Source organism: Leptidea sinapis, chromosome 47 (genome assembly GCF_905404315.1).
Source record: "Leptidea sinapis chromosome 47, ilLepSina1.1, whole genome shotgun sequence".
NCBI lineage: Eukaryota > Metazoa > Arthropoda > Insecta > Lepidoptera > Pieridae > Leptidea > Leptidea sinapis.
This window is the reverse complement of record NC_066311.1, coordinates 2,401,714-2,414,924: the sequence shown is the minus strand read 5'-3', so window position 1 is coordinate 2,414,924 and position 13,211 is coordinate 2,401,714. Positions and strand designations below refer to the sequence as shown.

Genomic DNA, 13,211 nt, shown 5'->3' with positions numbered 1-13,211 from the left:
AATGGATACACCCTGCCCATTACAATGCAGTGCCACTCAGTGTTCTTGAAATGCCCAAAAATTCTGAGCGGCACTATAATTGCGCTCGTCACCTTGAGACATAATATGTTAAGTCTCATTTGCCCAGTAATTTCACTAGCTATGGCGCCCTTTAGACCGAAACACAGTAATGCTTACATATTACTGCTTCACGGCAGAAATAGGCGCCGTTGTGGTACCCATAATCTAGTCGGTAACCGGTGCGAAGGAGCCTCCCACTGGTAAGTAGTAGTAGGTATATGACGCTTGAGTATTTTTATTGCATCACATTACAATTACCGTTAAACTTAGGAAAAACATATTCAAAGCTTGATGATGATCAATTTTTGGTACAATGCCCATGTGATTCCTCTAGTGTTATAAGAGTGGGTGGCGTTGATAACTTAGCATCAGCTCAAATCGCCCTCCTCTTCTTTAATAAAATAGGATTGTGGAAATTTACTCTACAAATTTGTGTAGTCACTCTACTTCACCTCTCTGCATGACTAAACTACCTCTTGAGATAACTGCCAGTGGGAGGCCCACGGGATGCCGGCTAGATTATGGGCACCACAACTGCACCTATTTCTGCCGTAATGCAGTAATGTGTAAACATTATTGTATTTCGGTCTAAAGGGCGCCGTAGTTAGTGAAATTACTAAAAATGAGTGACGAGCGCAATTGTAGTGCTGCTCAGAATTTTTAGGTTTTTCAAGAATGCTGAGCGGCACTGCATTGTAATGGGCCGGGCGTATAAATTACCATCAACTAAACATCCTGCTCTCTCCCTTATTGCTATAAATACATAAAAAACCTCAGTAGAAGCTAAATTTAAAATCATAAAATAAAGCAACGATACCTCAATACCGAAAAACAGGAAAATCTTTGAAATGACTAACTTAAGTAACTAAGTGCGTAAATCTCTAAAACACCAACTATATACCATTCGGTTAATTACAAAACCAAATCTCGAAACTGAGTCTCGCATTTTAATTGAAGTAATTAGCAAGCAATGATTCGTTTTAATTATGCTTTTAATTCGGGTAGCGATTATACAATTTCGTAATGAAAACTGAGCCTCAAATAATATAAATCTCGCAATGTTTAAAAGTATTACAATACGAGAGTTTCCAAATTGTATCGTCAAGATTCATTGTCAGATAATTTTAGCTTAACAGTTATTATTAATTTTATCTGTACTCTGATTTTTGGAGAATATTGCTAATATTATTATTTTTTTGTTTGTATTATGATTCATTATAATAACTTTTATTATATTTTATACTTGCTTTTACTTTTATTCAGCAGTGAGAGGGTATTTTGCACAGGATGCCGGCTAGATTATGGGTACCACAAAGGCGCTTATTTCTGCCATGACGCAGTAATATGTAAGCATTACTGTGTTTCGGTCTGAAGGGCGCCGTAGCTAGTGAAATTACTGGGCAAATGAGTCTTAACATCTTATGTCTCAAGGTGACGAGCGCAATTGTAGTACCGCTCAGAATTTTTGGGTTTTTCAAGAATCCTGAATGGCTCTGCATTTTAATGGGCATGGCGTATCAATTATGATCAGCTGAACGTCCTGCTGAAAAAAAGTATAATCAATATTTACTCTTATTATAGAAGGTATGAAAACAAAATAGAAACTGCTAAAATTTATGAAAACGTTTAAAAGTTTGTGGTATGAGGAAGAATATTAATGGTGTAATTGAACGAAAGATAAGACTAAAGACAACGTGCTGGGATTATCTTAAAATGGATAGTCTTTTCAGTAAGGGTCTTCTCTTCCAAAGTATTCGGTCGAGAAGAATTTCTTTGTGCTTTTGTTAAAGAATCAATGTTACATTTGGTTTACAGCCAACAATCATATAAATATAATATGATTGTGCTGAATCCATATACATATTTTCAAATCAAATCAAAATCATTTTATTCATGTAGGTCAAGGATATGACTCTTATGAATTTAAAAAAAATATATTTTTTCTTATTGAATCTACCGCTACTTCGGAAAGGGTTGAGCTAAGGAGAAGAAGTAGCAAGAAACTCATTGCCATTTGGATAATTATATTAGAAATTAGAAACTTTTTAATTTTTTAATTCAACATAGTTAAAGTCAATGCCTTCCACAGGTTAAAAATATCAATGATTAAATGCTCTTCATTATAAATTAAAACGAGAACTTTTCAGCATCATTAGCCGGAAGACGTCCACTGCTGGAGAAAGACCTCCCCCAAAGATTTCCACGACGATCGGTCCTGCGCTGCTCTTATCCAACGTATTCCGGCGATCTTGACAAGATCGTCGGTCCATATTGTGGGGGGCCTACCAACACTGCGTCTTCCGCTACGAGGTCGCCATTCGAGGACTTTACTGTCCCAAAGGCCGTCCGTCGAACTATGTGCCCTATTCTAGGATGAATCCTAGTCCTCAGTGAGCTGAGCACAAATTCAAGAAACATATTAAAGCTTCTTTGACAAAGAAGGGTTACTGCAATATAGATAATTATGTAGAGAATAATATTATATCATTTAAAGTAGGCTAAGTTGTTAAATGATTCAAAAGATGGACTGGGAGTTCCTTATCAGTTCTTATCTCCATGTCAAAGAGCCGTTACGAACTTATGTAGCTTCATGACGTCTACCATGTGTTGTTCCAATATGTTATGCTTCTGTCAGTCCGTATGGTAATTAAATATATTTCTATTCTATTCTCCACTCTTGCATAAACACGTCCACGAGATGGTTTGGCAAGCGGCATCGCACATAATTGCAATACGAATCTATTTCTGAAGATTTACACCGAGAATATTTTAATTAGATATTAGATTTCTACATCTGCAATTCAGACGAGAGCAATTGTTATCTCTATTTTAAGAATATCTATATATATAATGAAACTGTTCTTTGTTTGTGGCTCTTTCACGCCTAAACAACTGATCGTATCGACATGAAACTACCACCATTCGATGCGAAATTTATCCTAGATGGTTTATGGCTACGATGCTTATGGCTATTTTTCGAATTCCAACGGTCCTTCCTTTAAAAATTCGCCGGGCGGGAACAGCTAGTTATAATATAATAATAATAAACATTTATTTCCGAGCAGATGCATATCTTACTAATGTTTTACTTAAAAACAAAGTAGTTCAAGTCAGATTAGTTCAAGTTATCACTTCTGTCAGGCGTCATGAAACACACACGTTTTTTATATTAGTGTTAAGCCACATACACCTTTGTAAGCGGGGGGACTCCCACCGATCTGCTGACACTCAGGAGAGTGTTGGTGCTTCAGCAGACTATAGCGAGCAGAGATTTTCTTTTTGGAGAGGAAAAATGTACATTTAAGTATTGATGACCCCGAAACGGGGCCCATATGTAGGACTAGGGTGTCCACCCCTTACCGACTAAAAATCTCCTCTGTACTGTCAGCCCTGAAGGGTTTTACAGCGATGTAGGACGTGGGCCGTGGAGGCTACAAAGACTACGCTACAACAGTCGTGGGGTGTCTCTTAAGGAGACTCAAACCTCGGACCGGCTGTGTGCTTGTGGGAAGGAGAAAAGATGATGATGAAGATGAAATGAAATGGTAAGAACACACTCGCCGACAAGTGCGGTGATGTATTGTGTAATGTATGTAAGTGAGGATGTTTGTGTGAATGTATGTAAGTAGTGTAAATGTTTGTGGTTGTGTATGTGGTGTGTGTCAGTCCGTCAGTCAGTCCGGTCGTGGCGTGCCTGCGCTCACTCCAAAGCTGACTGTGGATCCAGTCGCTATAAGAAAACGAACCGCCTTAGCGCTAGCATTATAGTTGAAAAATTTATGTATTTTAATTCAAGACCACCAGAAGCCACAACTAGAACTTGATACTCAACATATGTGGCTCCACGGCTGGGAATCGAACCCCGGTGACTTGGCTCGGGTATTTATAACAGTTGTTATGATCGTACAAAGAACTGGTTTACCTTTCTGATCTGGAAAAACAAATAGAACTTCTTTTAGAAAAACATTAAACTTCACCAGAACTTTCAGTGCTGATATTTTCAGAATGAAGTTCTAGTTGAAATCCGACATTTTAATAAAAATATAAAAATAAATGTATAATTGTAGGCCTTGGTTTGAAGTGAAGTACTGTCTCGCCTTACGGCCGTTTTCAATAACTATCTATCCTTAGTTTAACTTACATTTCAATAACCTATCGACGGATAGCATTTGACTTTAACTATATTGGACATAACTATGGATAGATAATATCTTGTCATTAAATGGTGACAGCAATGTATCTGTAACTAGAGACTCGTTATTGAAAAAATATTGTTGATATAAAATAGCACATCGTTTAATTCATCATTAAATTACAAACAAATAATCGAAGTTTTTGTTACGCAAGAAAGACGAAATGTTTATTCATTTCTGTAATATTTTAAAACACTGTAAAGTTCGTAAAGCAAGTCTTCACAGTTATTAAAGAGAAAATCAAACAGTCCCCATAAAAACTCCGCACTTGGCAACGCTTCTGCGATCAAAGATTAAAATTTGTAATGACATTTATAGAGTCGGGGAAATATTGGAGACTCTAGCAATCGACGCTCGTATCGAGCTGGCGATATGCCAGAAGATCTGGTAACGACTTGAAAAAATCCTCGCGCTAATAAACTTGCAATACTTTCATACCTATTTTATTTTATGAATTACAATTTCATTGATTGACAATATTTAGTGTAAGAATGCATACAATACAAGCTCAGAGTTTAATGATTCGACTTAGATTTTGATTCAAAGTCAAAAAACAAAAAGGTATACAAAGAAGAAAGAAAGTGACACTGAGACAGACATTGACGAAGAACCCACGTATTCTAATAGCTCTGATAGTCGATGGGATGAAGTGGAGAAGAGAAAGTTATAGAAATAAGACTGTGTGCTTCTTGTGGCAAATATTTCCATGAAATTTGAGTTGGACTGTCCAAAGATGATAAGAAACGGTTTATTTGCCCTAATTGCTCCAATTAAAAGGGGAAGACTGATATAAATATTAGATTTTGATGTAGATTTACTTACGCTGTTTCGAATTTTAATTATGTTACAAAAATTGCAGTATTTTGTGTTTCATTATTTTACCTATATTTAAACCTGGGTAAAGGATTCCCTAGTTGGGGGTCAAGTCCCCCACCCAGGCGGGAGATATTAGCCGAATGACACATTGGAATAAATCGTTAATTACTCATAACTTTTAATGATGGATCAAACTTTATTGGGAGAAATTATGCTTAAGGTACAATTGACAGCAAATAGCGATTTGTAAGTATAGAAAGATTTATGAGTATTTTAGTGGAAAGCGGGTATACTCTCACGGAATCCCCCTAAGTAATTGAGCGAACTCTTCAAAAAAAGAAAAAAAACAAACCAGCTTTGCATCATGCTCCCGTTCTTCTTTTTTCCGAGGCATACATTTTCAAATCAGCGGTACTTTTTGAAATCAAATATTTGAATTTAATCTGTAATTGAAATCTATGGGAAAAGCTTAAAGCGGTTTTGGTTTTATCAACAACAAATCCAAGAATTATATTTGGAATGTTTCTCTCATTTGATAAAGCTATAGATAAACCAAATGTAAAGAGTTTTAGTGAAATAAATACGATCTACTTTATTTTATATTTTATTTCTCACAGATGAAATAAAAGCACAATAACAAGTTGACAAAAATTATCAATTATAGTTCATTCAAAATTTTCTAATAGAATGAAAGAATAATAATATTTCCACTTTTACACAAATTATCTTGCCCCAAACTAGGCTTAACCTGTGCTATGGGTACAAGACAACGATATATTTAATACAATATATAATATGCACTCAAAATTTCATGAGAATCGGTCAAGCCGCTTCGGAGGAGTTCAAAGTTTAACACCATGACACGAGAATTTTATATATTAGATTTAATTATTTATTAAATATAATATATGCCATTAACATAATTACTACATATTTATATATATATATATTTCTTGTGTGCGTGTGTATGTCACTGAACTCCTTCTAGACGGCTGGACCGATTTTGATGAAATTTTTTGTGTGAGTTCAAGGGGATTCGGGATGGTTTAGATTCACAATTGAACTACCTCATAAACGGCTGGACCGATTTTGATGATATTTTTGTGTGTTCCGGTGAATTTGAGATTGGTGTGTGTCTTCAGGTGGATACGAGAATGGTTTAGATTCACAATTAAACTACCTCCTAAACGGCTGGACCAATTTTGATGATTTTTTTGTTTGTTTCAGTGAATTTGAGATTGGGTTAGATTCTCAATTCCGTCCATATAATATAATTCTCCTGCTCATGTGTATGTTAGTGAACTCCTAACCTAACCTAACCTAACGGCTGGACTGATTATTCTAATTTAAGACGTGTGTACAGGACAACGTCTGTTGGGTCCACTAGTATTACTATAATTTACATAAGAAATTGCAACGTGTCGTTTAGCTTTAGCCGGGTTGCTCGGGAACATTTCGAAATCGCTATGAGATATACAAACTTATTAAGGGCGGATTCCACCAAACTGTGGTAGTTTTTACTCGCGAGGTACTACTGCTAATCTACGATTTATCAATCAATTAATCAATCAAATTCTTTGTTTGCGTATAAACATGATATGTTAAGATGGTACAATCTTACAGTTTCACATATTTCGCCAGGTTTAACTAGCAAATAAATTTGATACAGTAAATGGTATAAGTAATTAAACTCATAACAAAATTAGACGATGAAATATGCCTGCATGTCTAAAATATTAATTAATATAAAAATAAAAGATATTTTTTTTTAAAAAGACTCATATTATAATAAAATAATAACAGACAAACATAATAATAAATAAATTAACAAATATTGTTTAATTAGTTGTTTATAAAAAGATCCACATTTCATGTCATCACATTACTCGCATTCAGAAATTCATTAGTCGTATAAAATAATCGCTCACTTAACCAGTGTTTAAGTTTTTTCTTAAAGGTAATTTTGCATTTTAACAACCACTAACCAGCACTAACTAATAATATAATTATTAAACGCGATGAAATATTGACACGGATGACGAGAAGGTCACTAGTTGACACTGACAGTACGGCTTTCGCCATGGTCAGTCGGCAGGTGATTTTCTGGTATACCTAACACAGATAGGTGGCGGCTATCCATAGCAAGAGGGAAGGCTGGCAGTTAACCTGCATATAGCGAAGGTTTTTGATCGTGTATGGCACAATGCGCTTCTCTCAAAACTTCCATCATTTGGGCTTCCCGAGAGCTTTTGCAAGTGGACCTCCAGCTTCCTCACTGGGCGTAGCATACAGGTTGTTATTGACGGCTATTGTTCTATTCCGAAGCCCGTGCAACTAGGATAAATTCAAGGAGTAAAATTATCCGCGTATAGTTATCCTCTTGTAACATCGTGTTTTGTGGAATCCGCCCTGAGTGAACTACTTGCTCTAGAAAACAATGAATTTTGGTGATAAATTGTGTTCACTTTTAGAAAAAAAATGGTATCAATAAGGCGCCGTGGTTTCCATTAATTAGATAGTATACAATAAAGAAACTTTACTTGAATATGGCACAACAATGTTTTTATTATAGTACTTATTCATTTCTATTTCACAGCCATCATATATCTGTATGATGACTAAACAGAAATATACTCTATCACTCAAGCACTCCGTTATCGCTGAAGCGTATTTCATTACAGCTCTTAAAAGCTTGTCACTCCCGCACTATTTGTCATATGCTAAGTGATTTCCGTGGTACTTATAGCCGCTGCTTCTCTCACATACGACTATATTTGGTGAATCACTGGTTGTGATTTGAAACCGCACAAGTACAGTGCCATTTTACTTAGTTTGAAATGTATTTTCTTATAAAGCTTATCTACGTATTCAAATGTTTTGACATTTTCGGCTTTTATTAAGATAAGTGGTCCATCTCGTATGTCCTGCCCGTGTATGCATGCCTGGTTAAGCATATGCAATGGTAATTTAAACTTAGAAATGTTTCAACCTAAATAGCTTTTGATCCCGATCACCTAGAATCCCAAACTCAAGGACTTTATGCTTTACACATCAAGATTTATATTGTGGTTGCTGAGAAATATATAAATATACAATCCCGTTTTGTGTTTGATACTTAGTCTGGCCATAAATACCGTTACAATTAAAAATAAACAAAATATTAGATATGAATTCGGAATCTGTCATTTTTATATGATTGGTCATCGAGTTTTCTCACTTTGGCGCCAATACATTTTACAATATTTTGCGTGAAGTAAAATGTTTGTGAACCGGGCTATAATAGGTTCAATGCGACCTCCTCTGTTTGTGACAGAAAAAGATCTGGTCGTTCACGTAGTGTTCGTATGAAAAAGGCGGTCAAAGCATTAAGTGAAATAATTCGAAAAAATCCTGACCGAAAGCAAAAGATTTTATCTCGGAAGATGAAAATGGCACCTAGAACAATCACCAAAGATGACTTACTACTTGCAGCGTATAAGAGACGTACTGGTCATTTCTTAACTGATAATTTAAAAAAGAATAGGGTGGTGAAATCGCAACCACTACTGAAGCGGTACGCAAAGAGAGGTCACAGAACAATTTTGTATACGGATGAGAAGTTTTTTAGAATAGAGCAACATTTTAACATACAAAATAACCGTATTTATGCTCAAAGCTCTAAGGAAGCTTCCCAATTAGTCGACAGCGTGCAAACATCGGCACAATTGTATCAAGATACCATTCTTGTTTAGTGAATACTACCTTGAACTGTCGTCTCTATAAATTTATGTTGGTTCACAAACAAAAATTGAAAACAAAATTTTATAACGGTGCGGAACTCGAACCTACGACCTCTCGCCAACCTGTTTTGTTTTATGTGACAATTTTCATTTTGACGTTAGACAAATACAAAACAACACTAAAGTGACCCGTATCGACCTCACAGAGGCTAACCTCTATTGTTGACTTTCTTTTGTGCCGAAAACTTTCTATACCAATGATGAGTCGGGGGTGAAATTAGATTTGTTGAGCTATTTAGAAAGTTTATTAGTTAGCTGGGGTGATCATCTGCTAGCAAATAATGACTATTACTATTTGGAGCTATTTGACGTAAAATATTATAAATGTGGATGTAAGTTTATTTGTTATGCTCTTACGCCGAAGCTACTGAACCGATTTTGATGAAATGATGGTACAGCGATAGACTAGAGCTTGGGAAAGGACTTAGGCTACATTTTATTTCGGAAAAATCCAAGGTTCCCGCGGGATATGTAAAAAACTGAAATATACGTCGATCTATACCTAACTATTCCAATAGTAGGTTTACTTTGCCAAAGCAATCTTCCTCGAAATAAGACTAATATAATATGTTGGGAACGGGAGCGAAAACGGGAATCGGAACTGGAATTGTACATGAGATAATCTTCCATACCAAACTTGCTTATTATTTTTAAAAACGGGCATCAGCTACTATTACAATAAAACGTAAAATAGTGATTGTTGATTTTAGCCACAATACAACTAATAGAACCAGTATTATACCTTATCTGGGCGGAGCGCTAGGGTTGGTACATACTCGTACATATACAAATGATTGCTGCTCTAGAAGATAAAGGTAACTTTTTTTTTATGAAAATAAGGGACAAGACGAGCAGGACATTCAGCTGATGGTAATGGATACGCCTGGCGCCCTGCTAAATTCTGAGCGGTACTACAACTGCGCTCGTCACCTTGAGACAAGATGGTAAGTCACATTTGCCCAGTATTTCACTAGGCACGGCGCCCTTCAGACGGAAACACAGTAATGCTTACACATTACTGCTTCACGGCAGAAATAGGTACCGTTGTGGTACCCATAATCTAGCCGGCATCCTGTGCAAAGGAGCCTCCCACTCCAACTTTAAGGTTGAGTTATGTATACTGTTCTATTTCTGTATTCTGATATGGGTTTATAATTTGTCCCAACATTTGTCTGCTGACTGCTTGGAATAAACACTAAATATGAACAGGAATTACTAGAAGCTTGCCACAATACAACAGTGACAACTGCATTGAAATCAGTTTAGTTATTTCTGAGACAAGCCTACATAACTTAACAAACAAAATTTCGAAGAAAACTACTTTTTGAGACTCGGTTACAACCAGTCTAATTATTTTTGAAGTTATACTTCTTTAGGCACGTTATGAAAAAATGATGAGAATGAAATTTTAAGATGAGTGCGCATCACTGTAATACAAAAGTAACAGGTTAAAGTTATTTTTTTTTTGGTTTCTTCGTCCATTATTTGGACAGGCAAATGGTTCAAGCCCATACAGCCGTTTTCATTATTTAATAATCAATTCTCTCTTTATAAATATATATAAAGATACTATCTTTGCAAGACTTTTACAAAATTGTTCTTTCTAAAAACGTAGATTCACGAGGATAAAATTATTTTAATGATCTTTGCTTCGTTAAGCCAAAAAAGTATAACTTCTTGCGTACATACATACACACACACATTTTTATTTTTATTTAATGTACATGGAACGTTTACGATAGTTACAATTGCTATACGGTTAAGGCGTATATATAGGCTTAAAGTCCACGAATGGTGACCACGTACCGCAAGACACAGTGTTGGTAGGCCCCCCACAAGATGGACAGACGATCTGGGCAAGATCACCGGAACGGTAGGGTGAGGGCAGCGCAGGACCGATTGTTTAGGAAATCTTTGGCGGAGGCCTTTGTCCAGAAGTGGACGTCTTCCGGCTGATGATGATGAAGGCATATATGAATGAATGATGAATCTAGTTCTTCTCCGGCTTCCAAGCTATATTGAAAACAGACTAACAATTTCATAAAATACAGATTGAGTTTAAAACCACTAGCATGTAAAGTTTCAACAGTTAAATTATAAATTCACAGTTGTACGGCTTGGAGATTAGGCGCAATCCACATAGTGTAAGTTTTAAGCTCGGTGTACACGAGGCGAATGACGTAATCCCTCTCTGTTTATTCATTGGTCGTCGTACGGGCAAATGGATATTCAACATAAAACATATTTTATCCACTATGTCCGAGGTATATTTGACATATTATGATGTACATTAATTCATCTGCTGTTATCAATTAATTTGTACTCATAGTATAAATGTATTTACTTCTATACTCATTTTATTCTGAGAAAAGATTTGTATTTTTGGTTGTATCGTAAACAACTAGACTGATTTTTAAAATTCTTACAACAGTAGATTGGGGTATTATGACTGACTTACATGTCTTGTCATACTCATCACCATCATCATAAGCTGGAAGAAGTTCACTGCTGTACAAAGGTGTCCCCCAAAGATCTCCATGACGATCGGTTTTGCGCTACCGTCAAAGTCAATGTCAAAATATATTTATTCATTGAAATCATATTTGATCATTTTGAATCTTCAATTTTTGGTTTCTTATTATAAGAGCTATATAATGTAGTTTGTAAAAATAATAATATATTACTTTAGAAAATTATACTATTTTATTTTATTAAAACAGAGTTAGAGCAGGTTCATTAACAAGCACTTTTATCATCTAAGTAATCCGTTATTTTATAGTAAGCTTTTTTATAAAGTTTTCCTTTAATTGAAATTTGTTTACTGGCAGATTAAGCATATCACTTGGGAGTTTATTATAAATGCATATACACGGCCCTTAAATGATTTTTCAACTTTATGGAGCCTGGTAGATGTAATGCGAGCTTATCTTTATTCCTAGTATTAAAAGTATGACTATCGCAATTTTTCTTAAACAAGTTAATTTTCCTGTGCATCATACATCCGATTTTCATAAGTATATTGACAAGTGACGGTCATTATACTTATCTCTTTAAATTTTTCACGAAGTGATTCTTTGGGACACATATTGTAAATTGCAGCACTTCTCCGTCATTCAACTTATTCCGGCGATCTTGACCAGATCAGTGGTCCATCTTGTGTACGTGGTCGCCATTCGAGGACTTAAAATTAAGTGGAATTTTTAAAAGATACATTGTTATAAGTATAATAAAAAACGTGCTGAGTTCTTGCGCCCGTTCTTCTCAGGTCAAAGGCATAGTTCGAATGGGTGGTAGTTTTTGATTTTCAATGAGTGATTTCACACCCTATATTAGATAAAATTGTTTGAATATAATATTCAAAGAATACTATCCCAGACGAGGCCAGAGTGGCTAAAAATTTTGAAAAATCTCCATCGATATCCTATGTTCATATTTGATATATTGAAGACTTAGTTCTGCAGCATACGCGGTTAAAAAGATTAGACAATTAACTGACATAGATACGGCGCGACTAGTATACTTTAGTTATTTCCATAGTATTATGTCCTATGGTATATTGCTATGGGGCAACGCTGCCGATATTAATACAATATTTGTGCTGCAGAAGAGGGCTATTCGCGCTATTTATAACCTAGTTCCTAAAGAATCATTAAGAGCAAAATTCAAAGAAATTAATATCTTGACTGTTGCTTCTCAATATATTATTGATGATGTAATGTATGTTCATAAGCACCAGGAACAGACATAAACTTATGATGCCAACTACTCGGCTAAGTCGAGTTAGTAAGTCTTTTGTGGGCCGATGTATATGCTTTTACAACAAGGTCCCAGAAAATTTTCAAAACAAATGTATTACATTATTCAAAAGAATTGTTAAAAAACTTTTGTGTGGTAAAGGTTACTATAACATAAATGAAATTCTTAATGATACCACAGGTTGGGAATGGAGTGACCGCCCTCAGGCTATTAAATAATAAGTTTAATTGTACAATATTACTTTGTTAACATATTTATTCGATGAAAAAAAAGCCCGCTGAGTTTGTTGCGCCCATTCTTCTCAGGTCTGAGGCATTCATTTTGGAATGGGTGGTAGTTTTTGATTTTCAATAAGTGATATTAAAATATTATCCCTACATTATAAATGTGAATGTATGTTTGTTTGTGACGCTTTCACGCCTAATCTACAGAACCGATTTTGATAAAATTAAGTACAGAGATAGACTAGCTTGAAAAAGGACATGGCTACATTTTATTGCAAAAAAAATGGAGGGGTTGAAATAGTGTGTGGCAGTTTTTATGGAAATTCGACATTATCGAAGATAAAAGCATGAAACTTTGTATTTAGCCACTTGATAAGAAATAA

The 13,211-nt window shown here is 35.4% G+C and overlaps 1 protein-coding gene across 1 annotated transcript in view; it reads left to right on the top strand.

Moving 5' to 3' along the window:
- The first annotated feature begins 1,773 nt into the window (after positions 1-1,773).
- Positions 1,774-13,211, top strand: part of LOC126978062 (alpha-(1,3)-fucosyltransferase C-like) — a 57,496-nt gene continuing 46,058 nt past the window's right edge. Inside the window, exons 1-2 of the mRNA XM_050826773.1 lie at positions 1,774-1,789; positions 3,857-3,925. Of these exons, the coding sequence (XP_050682730.1) occupies positions 1,774-1,789; positions 3,857-3,925 (85 nt within the window). The remainder of the gene's footprint in view (positions 1,790-3,856; positions 3,926-13,211) is intronic.